Source organism: Trachypithecus francoisi, unplaced genomic scaffold, assembly GCF_009764315.1.
Source record: "Trachypithecus francoisi isolate TF-2019V2 unplaced genomic scaffold, Tfra_2.0 Lachesis_group0, whole genome shotgun sequence".
Classification (NCBI taxonomy): Eukaryota; Metazoa; Chordata; class Mammalia; order Primates; family Cercopithecidae; genus Trachypithecus; species Trachypithecus francoisi.
This window is the reverse complement of record NW_022681453.1, coordinates 59658939-59671921: the sequence shown is the minus strand read 5'-3', so window position 1 is coordinate 59671921 and position 12983 is coordinate 59658939. Positions and strand designations below refer to the sequence as shown.

Genomic DNA, 12983 nt, shown 5'->3' with positions numbered 1-12983 from the left:
TATTAGCCCACCTTAGCCTTCCAAAGTGCTGGCATTACAGACTTGAGCTACCAGGCCCAGCCCTTAGACACTATTCTTGATTTCTGTGTATCTCAGTGCTGTCTGACTGTCTGTTAAAAGGCGTACACATTTTTTCTCCTGAACAGATTTATTGTGAGGGTATGAGAATGTGAGATACATTTGAATTCCCAGTTAGAAACAGTGAGGAAATCAGCAAATGTCTTGTCCCTCTCATTCATTTCCATGTAATAAACACCTGTCGTGGGCCAACCTTGTGCTGAGTTCAGTGGGCATAGAGCTGAGGAAGAGAGGCTGACAGGAGCTCACAGCCTGCTACACCTCATAACGTAAGCTGCTCTGTGCCCCACGTGTGATTTATGTGAGTGCTCTTCTAGATCCTCACATTAACTGAATGAGGCAGGTATTGTTGCTCTCCCTATTCCATGCAGGAGAAAATTAAGGCTCAGCGAGACGATGCCACGTCCCCACAGGTCCACAGCCAAAAACTTGGTGAAATTCAAGCCCAGTCTATTTCCTAAGCTCATGCTCTTTCGGCCACATACCCTCCCTACCCGCGTGTCATAAGGGGCATCTGTATGTTCTGGGGTTTACTTACCACATCGTAAAGGGCTTGTTCGGAGCTATTGCCCGAAATGCCCAGTGCTGCTGACTCTCACTTGTAAATCCACTGGCCTGGATCTGGGGGTCTTCACCTGAAGTCAAGGAGCATAATTTTCCTCTCCACAAAAGTAACTAATTGCTGTGGGGTCCAACTATTGTCATTTTTCAGGTCTTACCAAGGTCAAAATGCCTGCCTCGCCTCGTGTGCTATGAGCTGGGAAATCGGTTAAAGTAAACTCAAGAGTGTCTCTTAAAAAACAATGAAGTGCCTTCAGGTGCACTCCACATCGACTGCTCGGGGCTTAGTTGTCCATATCTGGGTGCTCAGCATAATTCCAGAGAACTGCGGATCCTCAGTGGGTGCCTTTTGGATAGGGGAGATGTTCTTGTCCTGCTGACGGTGGGAAAGAACCTGCCCATGTTGACATGCACCTGCTTGAGTGCTACAGATCGTTTCTATTCATCACGGTGATATCCTGGGGCCTAGAATGGATATGGACTCATTCTCTTGTCTAGTAAAACCTTTTTGTGGGGAGGTTTTTTTGTGTTTTTGTTTTTTTTTTTTTTTGCAGAGATAGAGTCTTCCTAGGTTGACCAGGCTGGTCTTGAATTCCTGGGCTTAGGCGATCCTCCTGCCACGGCCTCCTAAAGTGTAGGGATCACAGGCATGAGTCATCAGGTCCAGCCGAAATCTATCTTTTATCTCACAGCAAGCTTTTAATTCATTTCCAACTATTATGAATTAGTTTGTTTCATAAGCCGGAACTATGTGCAGGATTTTTTAAAGATGATTTCTGTCAAGTGTGGAAGTATGTTGCCTCCAGTCCTTAAAACTTTCACCAGCTTGTCTAAGAGTTTGATTCAGTATCTCATCGTCCTCCGTATGCTACTCTTGCTAGAAAACAAGCAAAAGGAAACTGCTAGGGCTCAGGGTTTGGGTGCTACTGAGTGTTTACAAATACTCAAGCTGTAGACAAGTGAATGTTCCCTGACACAGAAGGAAGAAGCTTTATCCTCAGCTGTGCTAAGTGTGTGTATGTGTGTGTTTGTGTTGTTGGGGACATCACTTGCTTCAGAAGACAGTGTTATGTGATACAAGGAATATCTGGAGTCAGACAGAACTGCGTCCAAATTCCAGCTCTGTCTGACCCTGACCTGTTCCTCTTCTTGAGTCTCAGCGTCCTTCACTCTAATACTTGGGTAGTGAGACCTACCCTGAGGGTCACTGAGAGGAATAAAGGGGCCATGTGTGTGTAAAGTATATACACACAACCTAGCGGATGTTCAGCATGCAGGATTTCTTACTTTCTCTTTAAAAGTAGGGACATAGTGAGACTTGTCATCCTATTTTATTGGTCTCCCTCTTGGGCAGAAACCCTAAACATTCTCCTGCTCTGTCATCCCCATGAGCCGCAATTCTGCCAAACAGGGCCTGCGGATTTGGGAGATCTCTGGAGCTTAGGGGTCACGGATGAGTCAGAGCACACACTATTCAAACTATTCCATCATAGCCTTAGAATACACAGGAAAGCAACCCTGAGGAATTTCCATTAAACAAACAAAGGTTTGCATCTTTTTTTGATCTTTACTTGTATGGTAAAAACCTGCTTTTGTTGTCAAGTGTTCCCAGCGGGAACCTGGGTGAGAGAGACAACAGCCAGGAGCCAAGCCCAGGTTCCAGTAGGAAGGTCCAGGGGCCTCACTTGAAGTAGCCACATCTAACCTTTGTAAAGGCTGCTTCCTGCCCATGGTTGCAGAGGCCATTTCCTGTGCTTCTAATTTTTCCAGGAGAGGAAGAAGCGGGGAGAGACCAACAATGACCTGTGTCTGGCAGATGTGTTTTCCTACCAGGGGAAGTTCCATGAGGCCGCCAAACTGTACAAGAGGAGCAGGCAGCTTGAAATGTGTTGGAAGAAAAGCTGAGTGTTAGGAGAGAAGCTGAGGCAGAGCTGCATGTCTGCTAGACTTGCTGGCTCCTTGCTTCTAGCATTCCCATTATCTCAAGCAGCCATATGTTTCTCATTCACTTGATACACCATTTCCTTTCAACCCCCACATCCTCACCACCTGTTTCTTTGTTTGAGCACCAATAAATACAATAAATAGTGTGGGCTCCCAGAGCTCGTGGCCTTTGCAGCCTGCACACTTGCGATGGCCCCCTGGTCCCACTTTTTCTCTCAAACTCTTTCTCATTCCTTTGACTCCGTTGGACTTCGTCGCCCCCACGACCTGGTGTTGGGTCTGATCACCCCAACAGAAATGTACGCTGACCTCTGCATGTTTGAGTATGCCAAGGTAACCCACCCCATCCCAGGCCCAAGCTCTGGCTTGGAGCCCACTGGTGTTCTCACCCGTGGCGTCCAAGTTGTTTTCCGAGACTGGTGCAGACAAAAACTAGCAATGGTCTCAGAAAGGATGTGGGGAAACTGGTAAACAAATGACCCATCTACAGCCACTGGTTGAAACTCACCTAAAACTGACATTTAACGCTGACCCAATGGAGCAGACTATGGCAGTTCAGACCTTCATCAGCGACAGAGCTGGATGGCTGTGGGTCTGCGCCAGCACAATCCCTTCATTGATTTGAGGGCTCAGTGCTTCAGGGCTGTCTCCCACAAATCCTCTCAATCCTTGTCAGGAGCTGCCAAGAATCGGTGTCTTCAGGCGGGAGCCAGTACTGCCAGTCATACAGGATGACGTGGTGCCTGCCAGCCAAGTTTCCCATAGCACCTGCTGATTGTCCTGGGCTTCTCACTAGGCCTCTGGGAAGTCAGGCAGAGCCTCCGCCCTCCCGTGTTAGCGCAGCATGCCTCACGCCTGCCGGCTGCAGAGGGGCTACCATGTGGTTGCAGTGGGTGATGGCAGAGATTCTCTTTTGCATTGGGATGGGCCTTGTGAACCTTAGTCTCCAGCAGAGCTGGGCCTTTTAAGGCAGGTATAGGAGAGGAGCTTCCTGGACCTGGTTCCTGATAGCTTCTGTGGGAAGGAGTTGCACTAAGGAGCCCAGACCAGCCAAGACATTGGCAGTTCAGTCTAAGCAAAGTTCAAAGAGGCTTGGGTGCATTGAGCAACTACAGTCTTCCTTCTACAGAGGGGCTTTGTTAACCTGCCTTTTCTAGGAGTGTTAAAAGTGGCTCTCAGTTTGTTATGAAGTGACTCATCAGCCACAACCTATTAGTGGGCTACTAATGGTAATTCTCCAGCTCACAAGTTCAAGATGGAAAATCTTCCCCACTTTTTTCTGCTTTTATATTCCTGAAGATGGCTATGCTCTTCCACCTGTTCAACCCTGGGGCTGAAGGTGTGTTTGGTGGCCTGTGATGTTGCCCAGGACCTTTTCATCAGTACGTGGACGAGCTCCTGGGCCCCAGCCTGTCTTTTCACCTTAGTGATTTATTCACTCCGTACCTGAGACCCATAGTGTTCAGGCTCCCTCTGCCTTTTCCTCGTCACCTTCTCTACCCTCCCCCAGGCCCCACCACAGACACCTAGAAGATTTCATAACACATTCATACTGAGATCACCAGAGTCAGTGCATCTCTGCTTCCGGGGATAATAAGATTTTAACTCAGGATGAACCCTTAAGGGATCAAAACCCTAGAGGTAGAATTTAGGCTTAGGAACCCCTGAAGCCTCCTCAAGGAGGCAGCTGTGCTGCAGTAGAAAATGCCTGGTCAGACTGGGCGGCCGTGGTGGCTCAAGCCTGTAATACTAGCACTTTGGGAGGCTGAAGTGGGTGGATTGCTTGAGCTCAGAAGGTCGAGACCAGCCTGGGCAGCGTGGCAAAACCCTGTCTCTACCAGAAATGCAAAAAATTAGCCAGTGCCTGCAGTCCCAGCTACTGGGAGGCTAAGGTGGAAAGATTGCTTGAGCCCCAGAGGTAGAAGTTGCAGTGAGCCAAGATCACGCCACTGCACTCCAGCCTGCGTAACAGAGCAAGACCCATGTCAAAAATAAATAAATAGGCCGGGCGCGGTGGCTCAAGCCTGTAATCCCAGCACTTTGGGAGGCCGAGACGGGCGGATCACAAGGTCAGGAGATCAAGACCATCCTGGCTATCATGGTGAAACCCTGTCTCTACTGAAAAATACAAAAAGCTAGCCGGGCGAGGTGGTGGGCGCCTGTAGTCCCAGCTACTCGGGAGGCTGAGGCAGGAGAATGGCATAAACCCGGGAGGCAGAGCTTGCAGTGAGCTGAGATCCGGCCACTGCACTCCAGCCTGGGCGACAGAGCAAGACTCCGTCTCAAAATAAATAAAAAATAAATAAATAAGAAAATGCCTGGCTTTGGTGCCCCAGAGCTGGTGTGAGTGCAGGTTCTTTCTGTGGGATGACCTAGGGAAAGGCTCTTCAGCTTGCCAAGCCTCCCTTCCATCTGAGAAGGATGGTAATAGCCACAGCTCAGTTTAGTCTTGAGATTTGCACAGAATAATGTATAGGAAAGCCCGTTAGAAATGCCAAGCTATAGAAAGATTAGGAAGATGAGAGGGCAACACGTGATCACAGAGTGGATCTTCACACCTCTCTCCCTGGCTGGCCTCACTCCTGCCCCTGCTCTGAGGCCCCTCCTTACACTCTAGTGGACTTCATGTGCCCACAGCCTCCCACCAGAACTGTAGCCCATTTACACACTCCATCTGCTCCGTCTCTCTATGAAGGTAAATACTCTGGGACTTGTTTTTGGTTTTAGTTTTTGATCACTATTCCAAGGAAGTTGGTTCCATTTCAGTCCCTCCTGCCCCCACCCCATAGTCTGAATTTGAGAAATGTGTACATACACATTATGTGGGGGGTGGGGAAGATCTAGTACTGATTAACATGGCATGTTTTTGTTTACTTGAAAATTGCTTCCCAAGAGTCAATCTGGTTTTCAGAAAATTTTTAAATTACATTCCCATGTACAAATAAATTGTATGCTTTCTGGATAAGTGACATGTTTATATGGTGATAAAGGGAATTATAATGCTCTTAACTCTTATGTAGTATGTTCTTATCAAAATCACCAAGCATGAGAACACTGTTTAGTCTCATTCATCACTCAGCACAGCCTCTTTCTGTCCATTTCAGGGCCAAGTCTTGGCCATGGCCCCAGATAACGTGTAACTTAGCTTCAGGAAAGCAAAAAGCCTTTGAATTCCCAGTTTGCTGAGCCTTGAAGGAAGCTTTTAGACCCAGCTTCAGTGAAGTCACAGCTCCCTGAGTGGCCAGCTGGCCTAGGCTTATGGCTTCCTCTCAGCTTGTCACCCTTGCTGCAGTCACCCCTAGTCCCCTGAGCACTCACTGAAGTCCCTTTGAAGGACATTTCTAGTCTCCTAAGATGCCTGTTTCCCCCAGCTGCCACCCTCATTTCACCAGCCAGGTAGGCAGGGTTTCCAGCTTCGTGCTAGCGTTCAGAATCCGCGCCATAGCAGCTGCCAAAAGGAGAGGTGTGTCTGTAAAGGCCCAGACTAGGCGGGGACAGTGGCTGTTTTCCAAGCCCCTTCCCTTTGTCAGCTCTAGGGAGAACCAAAGGCCAGCCAGGAGGTCTGTCTTCTATTGGATCCCAGCATCAGGGTATACAATGCTCTTTCCTCCCCTTCTTAAAATGTATCATATATTAGGCCGACCTAATACCCTGAAAACATAATTACCCTGAAAGCAAATGAAAAAAAGTGAGCTAATTGTTCAAGTGGATTTTTAGCATACATTGACTGCACTTTCCTGACACATGAGCGTTAATCATGGGGAAAGGAGTGCTTTTTTTATTCTCAATGAGGCTGACACAAAGCACTCTCTGCAGGGTACATTATTCCTAAGACAAACCACTTCTTACCAGTAACAGACCTGGGCTCTAAGGGCTCCCAGTTTTCCTTTTTGAAAAGCTCCACCTTTAAAAGCTGCCTCGACTCTGGCGAACTCCCACATGTGTATTTTGGGTAACTACCCTGAAAAGAGGTGATGTTCTGAGGCTGTTTTTCACACATTCTAGGGCGAGCCCAGAGAAGCTGGGCATACCGCTTCAGAGGGCCCCTGCTGAGGCCAAAGGAACACAGGCTGTAGGCCTGACCCCTGAGCCTCCAGGACCACAGTTGTCTCTTCCTTCTCAGGTCCTCTCCTGAGCACCTTCCCTGCCTCAGATCCCCCCATGGTCTCCTGCTGTCCCACTGTCGGATCAGGTCCTCACCCCTGCAGACCTGACCTCAGGACAGGATCCCTAACCATTCAGCTGAGAAGCAACTAACCAGAGAGAGGTTTGCTTGTTATCTGTTCCAGGCAAGTAACTGGGGCAAAGACCATGCAATGATTCCCTAGTTCAGGGCACAGAGTGTTTGCTGGTGATTCAGAGAGGGCATGGAGGGCACGGAGGGCTGGCAAACTGTAAGTCATTTTGTTTGTGTAAGTTTAGGGGAACCCATGCTCAGCCCACTCTGAAGCATGTGGTATCACCCATACGATCTGAAAAAAGATGACAGGTCTCGATATTTGGAATTGTGCACCCGATTGTCTCATTGCTGTTTAGGAATAATCATGTATTTACCAAAGTATGTGAGAGAGAGACAGCCCGATCATGAACCCCCGAGCCTGCAGACTTCATGTGCAGGGCCCCAAATAGTCTAGAAAGTGTTGTTTAGCCGATGAACAAATGCCCATTTGTGAGATGGGAAGGAAGCACTGGGGGCCAGCGTCCTTGACGATGTCCCAGGATCCCCCAGGAACACCTGCAGGGCAGCCTGAGATCACTCTTCCCGAGACCTGGGACTCCCCCCACTCAGCCCCTCAGGGACGGGCCCTGCCTGCCTCCTGGTTGCCTGCTTCAGCCATGTGGAGCCTGCCCTTGCTGCTAGAAAAGCCTGATGTAACGCTGGCACAGGAAGTTCTGATCCAGAGTGTTTTTGTTTGTTGTGCTTCCTCAGGATTTCCTTGGATCTGGAGACCCCAAAGAAACAAAGATGCTAATCACCAAACAGGCTGACTGGGCCAGAAATATCAAGGAGCCCAAAGCTGCCGTGGAGATGTACATCTCAGCAGGAGAGCACATCAAGGCCATCGAGATCTGTGGTGACCATGGCTGGGTTGACATGTAGGTTTTGGTCCCTGCCCCGAGAAGCATTTGGCAGCATGTCATCACATGTCACCTCTTGACTGGCAAGGGAACAAATAGTGCTTCTCTAATTATCTAAAGCTAATGTGATAGTGGCTAGGTTCTTAAGGAGACACAGAGATTGCACAAGGCAGTAGCTGCCTTCCAGGAGCTTGTGGAGTCATTAGGGGAAGGGATGGTAGGGACCAGGGAAGAGGAGACACCAGGACATCACAGCTGCCGTTTGCTGAGCGCTCACTACAACCTAGACACTGTGCTAACCTTCCAGGCATTAGATTTTCCACCCATGCCATCAGGGCTGGTGTCTCCTCGCCCACCTTGCAGATGATGAAACAAGCTAAAGGGACAAGTTATTCCCAAAGTCCAGATAGCTGGAAAGTTGTAGAGCTGAGCTTTAGCCTCTAATCTGGCCAATGTCAATTCCAACTACATGCGTAATGGTAGGAACAAAAACAAAACAAGTTCCAGGGAAGAATTCTTATGGGAGGAACCATGGATGTCTTCTCTTAGGAGACACTCTTTGCATGAGGGGACCTTGAAGAATTCCAAGAGGTAAATAGAGATGGGGGGAAAGGAAATGCAGGCAGGAAGTACAGCAGGAACACAGCGAGTCAGCTGTGGTTGGAGAAAAAGACGTGTGGGAATGGGAGGGTGAAGGAGGTGGGCTGTGGGTTGGGGGAAGTGGGCTGGCCACACTGGAAGGGCCTCCGATGCCAAACGGAGGTGCTTAGATTTGCCAATAGCGAGTGACCACCTACGGTCAGGGTTGTACAGTCAGACACCCCCTCAGGCAGGCAGGTAGAATGGAGACCAGATAACTGGCTAGTGCAGTAGAGCAGGAGGGAACTTGGTAGCTGAGGACATGAAAGAGAAGTAGCAGAGTTAGAACCAAGTGACCCGTCCCAGGGTGGTGGGGCAGGGGTGAGTGTCAGGCTGGCTTTGCTCTGTGGCTACTGGTGGGTTACACCATTCATCAAGGTGGACAACAGGGAGAGGAGGGGGTTGGGGTGGGGCAGCACTGAGACAGGATGGATTCAGCCTTGGGACTCAGTGCACCAGACCTTCAGGGGGAAGGCTTTGTCCTCCCAGTCAGTGATCTTCAGGCTCACGCATGTGCAAACACACATGCACGTGCTGCTGCAGCAGGCAGAGGACATGATGGGACAAGCTCCTGAGGGTGGCTTAGGCTGGTTCCTAAAGGCTGTTGATTCTTCTGGAAACAACTTTGTGGTCTACAGGTAGCAGTGGCCCAGCCAGGATTTGGGGATATGGAGGAAGCTGGTTAATGATTAAATTGTTTCCTTGAGTGCTGCCATATATTAATAATTGGTGTGTCGGCCTCTTACAAAGGGACCTTGGTGGATGTCCTACCACCCCATTTTCTTGTCCAATAGTAATTTTTTTAAGACAGAGGCACAGATTTTGTTCCCCACATTTTTCTTTAAGTGAAGGGGTTCATATAGAAGAGAGCCAGGCACATTTAGGGTCCCCTGTTCTCTTGTCTGGCTTTTCATGTCACTTTCATTTGTAAGTGCTATGTGTCAGGTTACTCTGAGGGTACTTGAGTAATTCAAGAAACACATTAAGCATGTTCTGTTCGCTTTCCAGATGTGGCTATAAAAGGTGCCTTTCCTCCAGGGACACTGGGTGTGATGGGTGGGAAGGTTTCTAAGGCTTTAAGGCCTGTCTATGCCACCTTTCCCTAAAAATGTGTCCTTTTTCTGCTGAGCAGTGTTATTTTTAGATGCCATTATTATTCTAAGTGTAGACTGACAGGCCTCCGTGCCTTGCCTGTCTCTGAGACAGGGATTCATTACAGCTGCTTCTCCTTCCTTTCCCACCAAGACTAGCCTGGGTAGAACCCTTTCTCTTGGGAGAGTTAGTTTGACTCCAAATTCCAGCCTGACCAGAGAGAACAAGCACATTCTATCTAGGCATCATGTCCCCATGAGCAATGGGAGGGCCGCTCACCATGGGGAAGCAGTGGTGAGCCAGTGGGTTCCTGCGGCTCCTCCCTTTGGTCAGCACCTTGGCCAGGAGGACAGGGAAGACTTCCTGCAGGCCTTTGTCCAGAGCTCAGAGCAGGCCCCACACTCACCTCACAGTCATTGAGGTATTCTTATGCCTTGGCCTCCACATTTCTGTGAGAATTCCTGCACCTGTGGTGGAAAGAGCGCTGGGCCACTTCCTGGCTGCTGAGTCTTCGGCTGGGTGCTTCACCTTCCCCCCAGACTTGATTCTTCTCATCTGAGAGATGGAAATAATCGTGCCCACCTCTTAGGGTGGTAAAGATTCTGATTTCATGCATGGGAAAGCTCATGGCATCATCTGGGTACCGGTAGGGGATTAGGAGATAATTGTTTCTGTGCCCTGCTGGATAGCTCGGTGACTTCCGAGAAAGATACACGAGGTGGCTCACAGGATCCTGTAAAGGCCACCTCTCCCGGTCCCTGGTGATGTTTCTGGAGTGTGTATTCATATATTTAATAACTAACCACTGAGCAATTCCCAGGGGCCATGGCACGGTATCAACATTGGGGACTGCAGAATGAATGGACATACGGCCTGCCCTTGACAAGACCCAGAGCCCCCTGCCACCTGCCCCTTCCCTCTCCAGGTTGATCGACATCGCCCGCAAGCTGGACAAGGCTGAGCGCGAGCCGCTGCTGCTGTGTGCTACCTACCTCAAGAAGCTGGACAGCCCTGGCTATGCTGCCGAGACCTACCTGAAGATGGGTGACCTCAAGTCCCTGGTGCAGCTGCACGTGGAGACCCAGCGCTGGGATGAGGTGAGGGGAAAGCAGGCCTCGTGGGCTGGGGCCCCACTTGAGCCCTGGAACACAGGTGGGTGGGTACAGGGGTCCTTGGGGTTCAGATGGAGAGAAGCTGCCCTCATGATGAAAGGAACATTGAGCTGGCAGTCAGGCAACTTAACCTCGAATTCTCTGAGCCACAGAATTGTGGAGCGCCTTTCCACTTGTCCGTTCATTCAGTCATTGAGAAAATCGTTACTGACAGCCAGCTCTGTGCCAGGGTGGTGACAGGCACCGGGGATGTGAGTGTGAACACGACAGCTCCAGTGCCTGCCATTGGGCTGAGCTGCCTCTGACCAGCACCACAGGCTCAGACACGTGGCTGATGTGGAGATGCACCTGCGTGACATTTAAAACCTGCTGGGTAACATTTTGGCAGAAAGCACCATCTGTGCTTTCCAGATCCAGACTGCGAGAGCCATTTCAGGGGCCAGTTTTTTCCCTCCCTTCTCTGCCCCCACCCCACAACCACTGCTTCTCTCTGGTGTTGGGGGCTGTAAAGAATTAGCCAGGCCAGTGAGAAAAGTGGCCAGCCTGAGGCTGGCAGAAGCAGCTAATGCTGCCCCTTCTGTGGCCAACTCCCACCCTCCAGCTCACCGGCTCCCTGTGCCCTTCAGAGAAATCCATCCCCGAGAGGATTAGGAGCTGTGCCAGGATCCTCCCCCGACTCAGCCACCCACCCATCGTGTTCCATTTTAGAGTGAAAGCACAGCCTTCACTGAGAGGAGCCATCTGACTGTTGTCTGCTCTCTGGATGGCTCCATTTGGTGAGGTGTTGAGGTCACTCATGAGAAAAGGTGGGGCTAGGGACAGAGGCAATGGTGGCTTCTCAAGAGAAATTTATTAGATTTCTGAAGCAGCATAGATTAGAGCATCTTAGAATGACTCAGACCTCGCTGTGCATCAGGCAGACTTTCTCCCCATGGCTCATGTCCAGTTCTCCTGGCCTGACAGGTGATTCTGGGGCTTAGGTGAGAAGTAGTCAGTGGGTCCATACAGCTCAAAGCCCGCAGTCATCTTTGACAACTGATAAGAAGTGGTAATGATGATAATGTCAATTCTGTTTCCTTAGGTATCGCCTGCAATTAAAAGAAATCTGTTTGCAGCACTACAGGAGCCCACGCAAACCCTCAAAATAAAATGTTTCCAATTCTGTGCCGCTTCTGTGGTCCAGAAACAGACTGTGTTGTTACTGAATCCAGTCGCTTGCATATTGCTGTTAATTGCCTTTTGTTTTCGAAGAGCTGATTTGTTTTTGCGTTTCTGTGGGTAGTTTTTGCGGGGAGGCACTCTCCCTCTCTGAGTTGTCAGGCTGGCAAAATATGACATCCCTAATGAATTCAGCCAAGTGCAGTGTTTTCATGGGGGCTGCAGGGGCAGTTTTATTAAGACTTCATTTGCTCCTTCCCCCAGGCCTTTGCTTTGGGTGAGAAGAATCCTGAGTTTAAGGATGACATCTACGTGCCGTATGCTCAGTGGCTAGCAGAGAACGATCGCTTTGAGGAAGCCCAGAAAGGTAGGCAACACAGACTGTCACCTTCTAGAAGGAGCAGGAGAAGTCACTGCCAAGACATACATTTCAGGAAGGCTACCAAGCCCTTCCCATCTGTAGATCCCAAGATAGATGACTTCATCCTGGGGATGTGATTGTTTGGTGGTGAAAGACTATGGAGCATGGAAAGACCATTGGCTTTGGAGTCACACCCTCCTGGGCCACACTCACTTGCTACAGGCCCTTAAGAGGTGCTGCCTCCTCTCCAAGCCTCTGTGGTTACTGAGCAAAGTGCTGTGCACTGCAGTGTATCTTCCCATTTAATCCTCACAACAGCCCTATGGTATAGCTACCATCATTATGATTCCCATTTTGCAGATGAGAAAACTGAAGGGTAAAGAGGTGAAGAAATTTGCCTGAAGTTTCATAGCTAGGAAGTGGCAGGGAGGTAATGTGAGCCAGGGTGCCATGAGGACAGTAAGGGAGGACTGCCACACAGTGTGAGGCATGGTCTCACCTCTACTGAGAATAGAAACTCAGCTTCTATTTCTGGCTCAGATAAATGGGTGACTTCTGCCCCTCAAGATTTCTGTTGGTAAAATGGGCTGCACACAACATACAACGGCATCTGAAATTGGAGCCAAAGCAAGTATAGAACTTTCACTGATGTTATTAATCATATATTTTTTTTTTGAGATGGAGTCTCGCTGTGTCTCCCAGACTGGAGTGCAGTGGCACGATCTCGGCTCACTGCAAGCTCCACCTCGCAGATTCACACCATTCTCCTGCCTCAGCCTCCCGAGTAGCTGGGACTACAGGCGCCCGCCACCACGCCCAGCTAATTTTTTGTATTTTTAGTAGAGACGGAGTTTCACCGTGTTAGCCAGGATGGATTTAATCATATTTTTTAAAGTTGACTTCCCTCTCTGTGTCAGGCCCTGGCTGAGCACTTAACCTATGTAACCTTGAATCTTGCC

The 12983-nt window shown here is 49.5% G+C and overlaps 1 protein-coding gene across 2 annotated transcripts in view; it reads left to right on the top strand.

The window, feature by feature from the left end:
* Nucleotides 1-12983, top strand: part of IFT122 (intraflagellar transport 122) — a 92349-nt gene that overhangs the window by 62416 nt on the left and 16950 nt on the right. For both annotated transcript variants that reach the window (XM_033210840.1, XM_033210839.1), the window contains exons 18-20: nt 7514-7680; nt 10319-10490; nt 11928-12030. In XM_033210840.1, coding sequence (XP_033066731.1) covers nt 7514-7680; nt 10319-10490; nt 11928-12030 — 442 coding nt within the window. The remainder of the gene's footprint in view (nt 1-7513; nt 7681-10318; nt 10491-11927; nt 12031-12983) is intronic.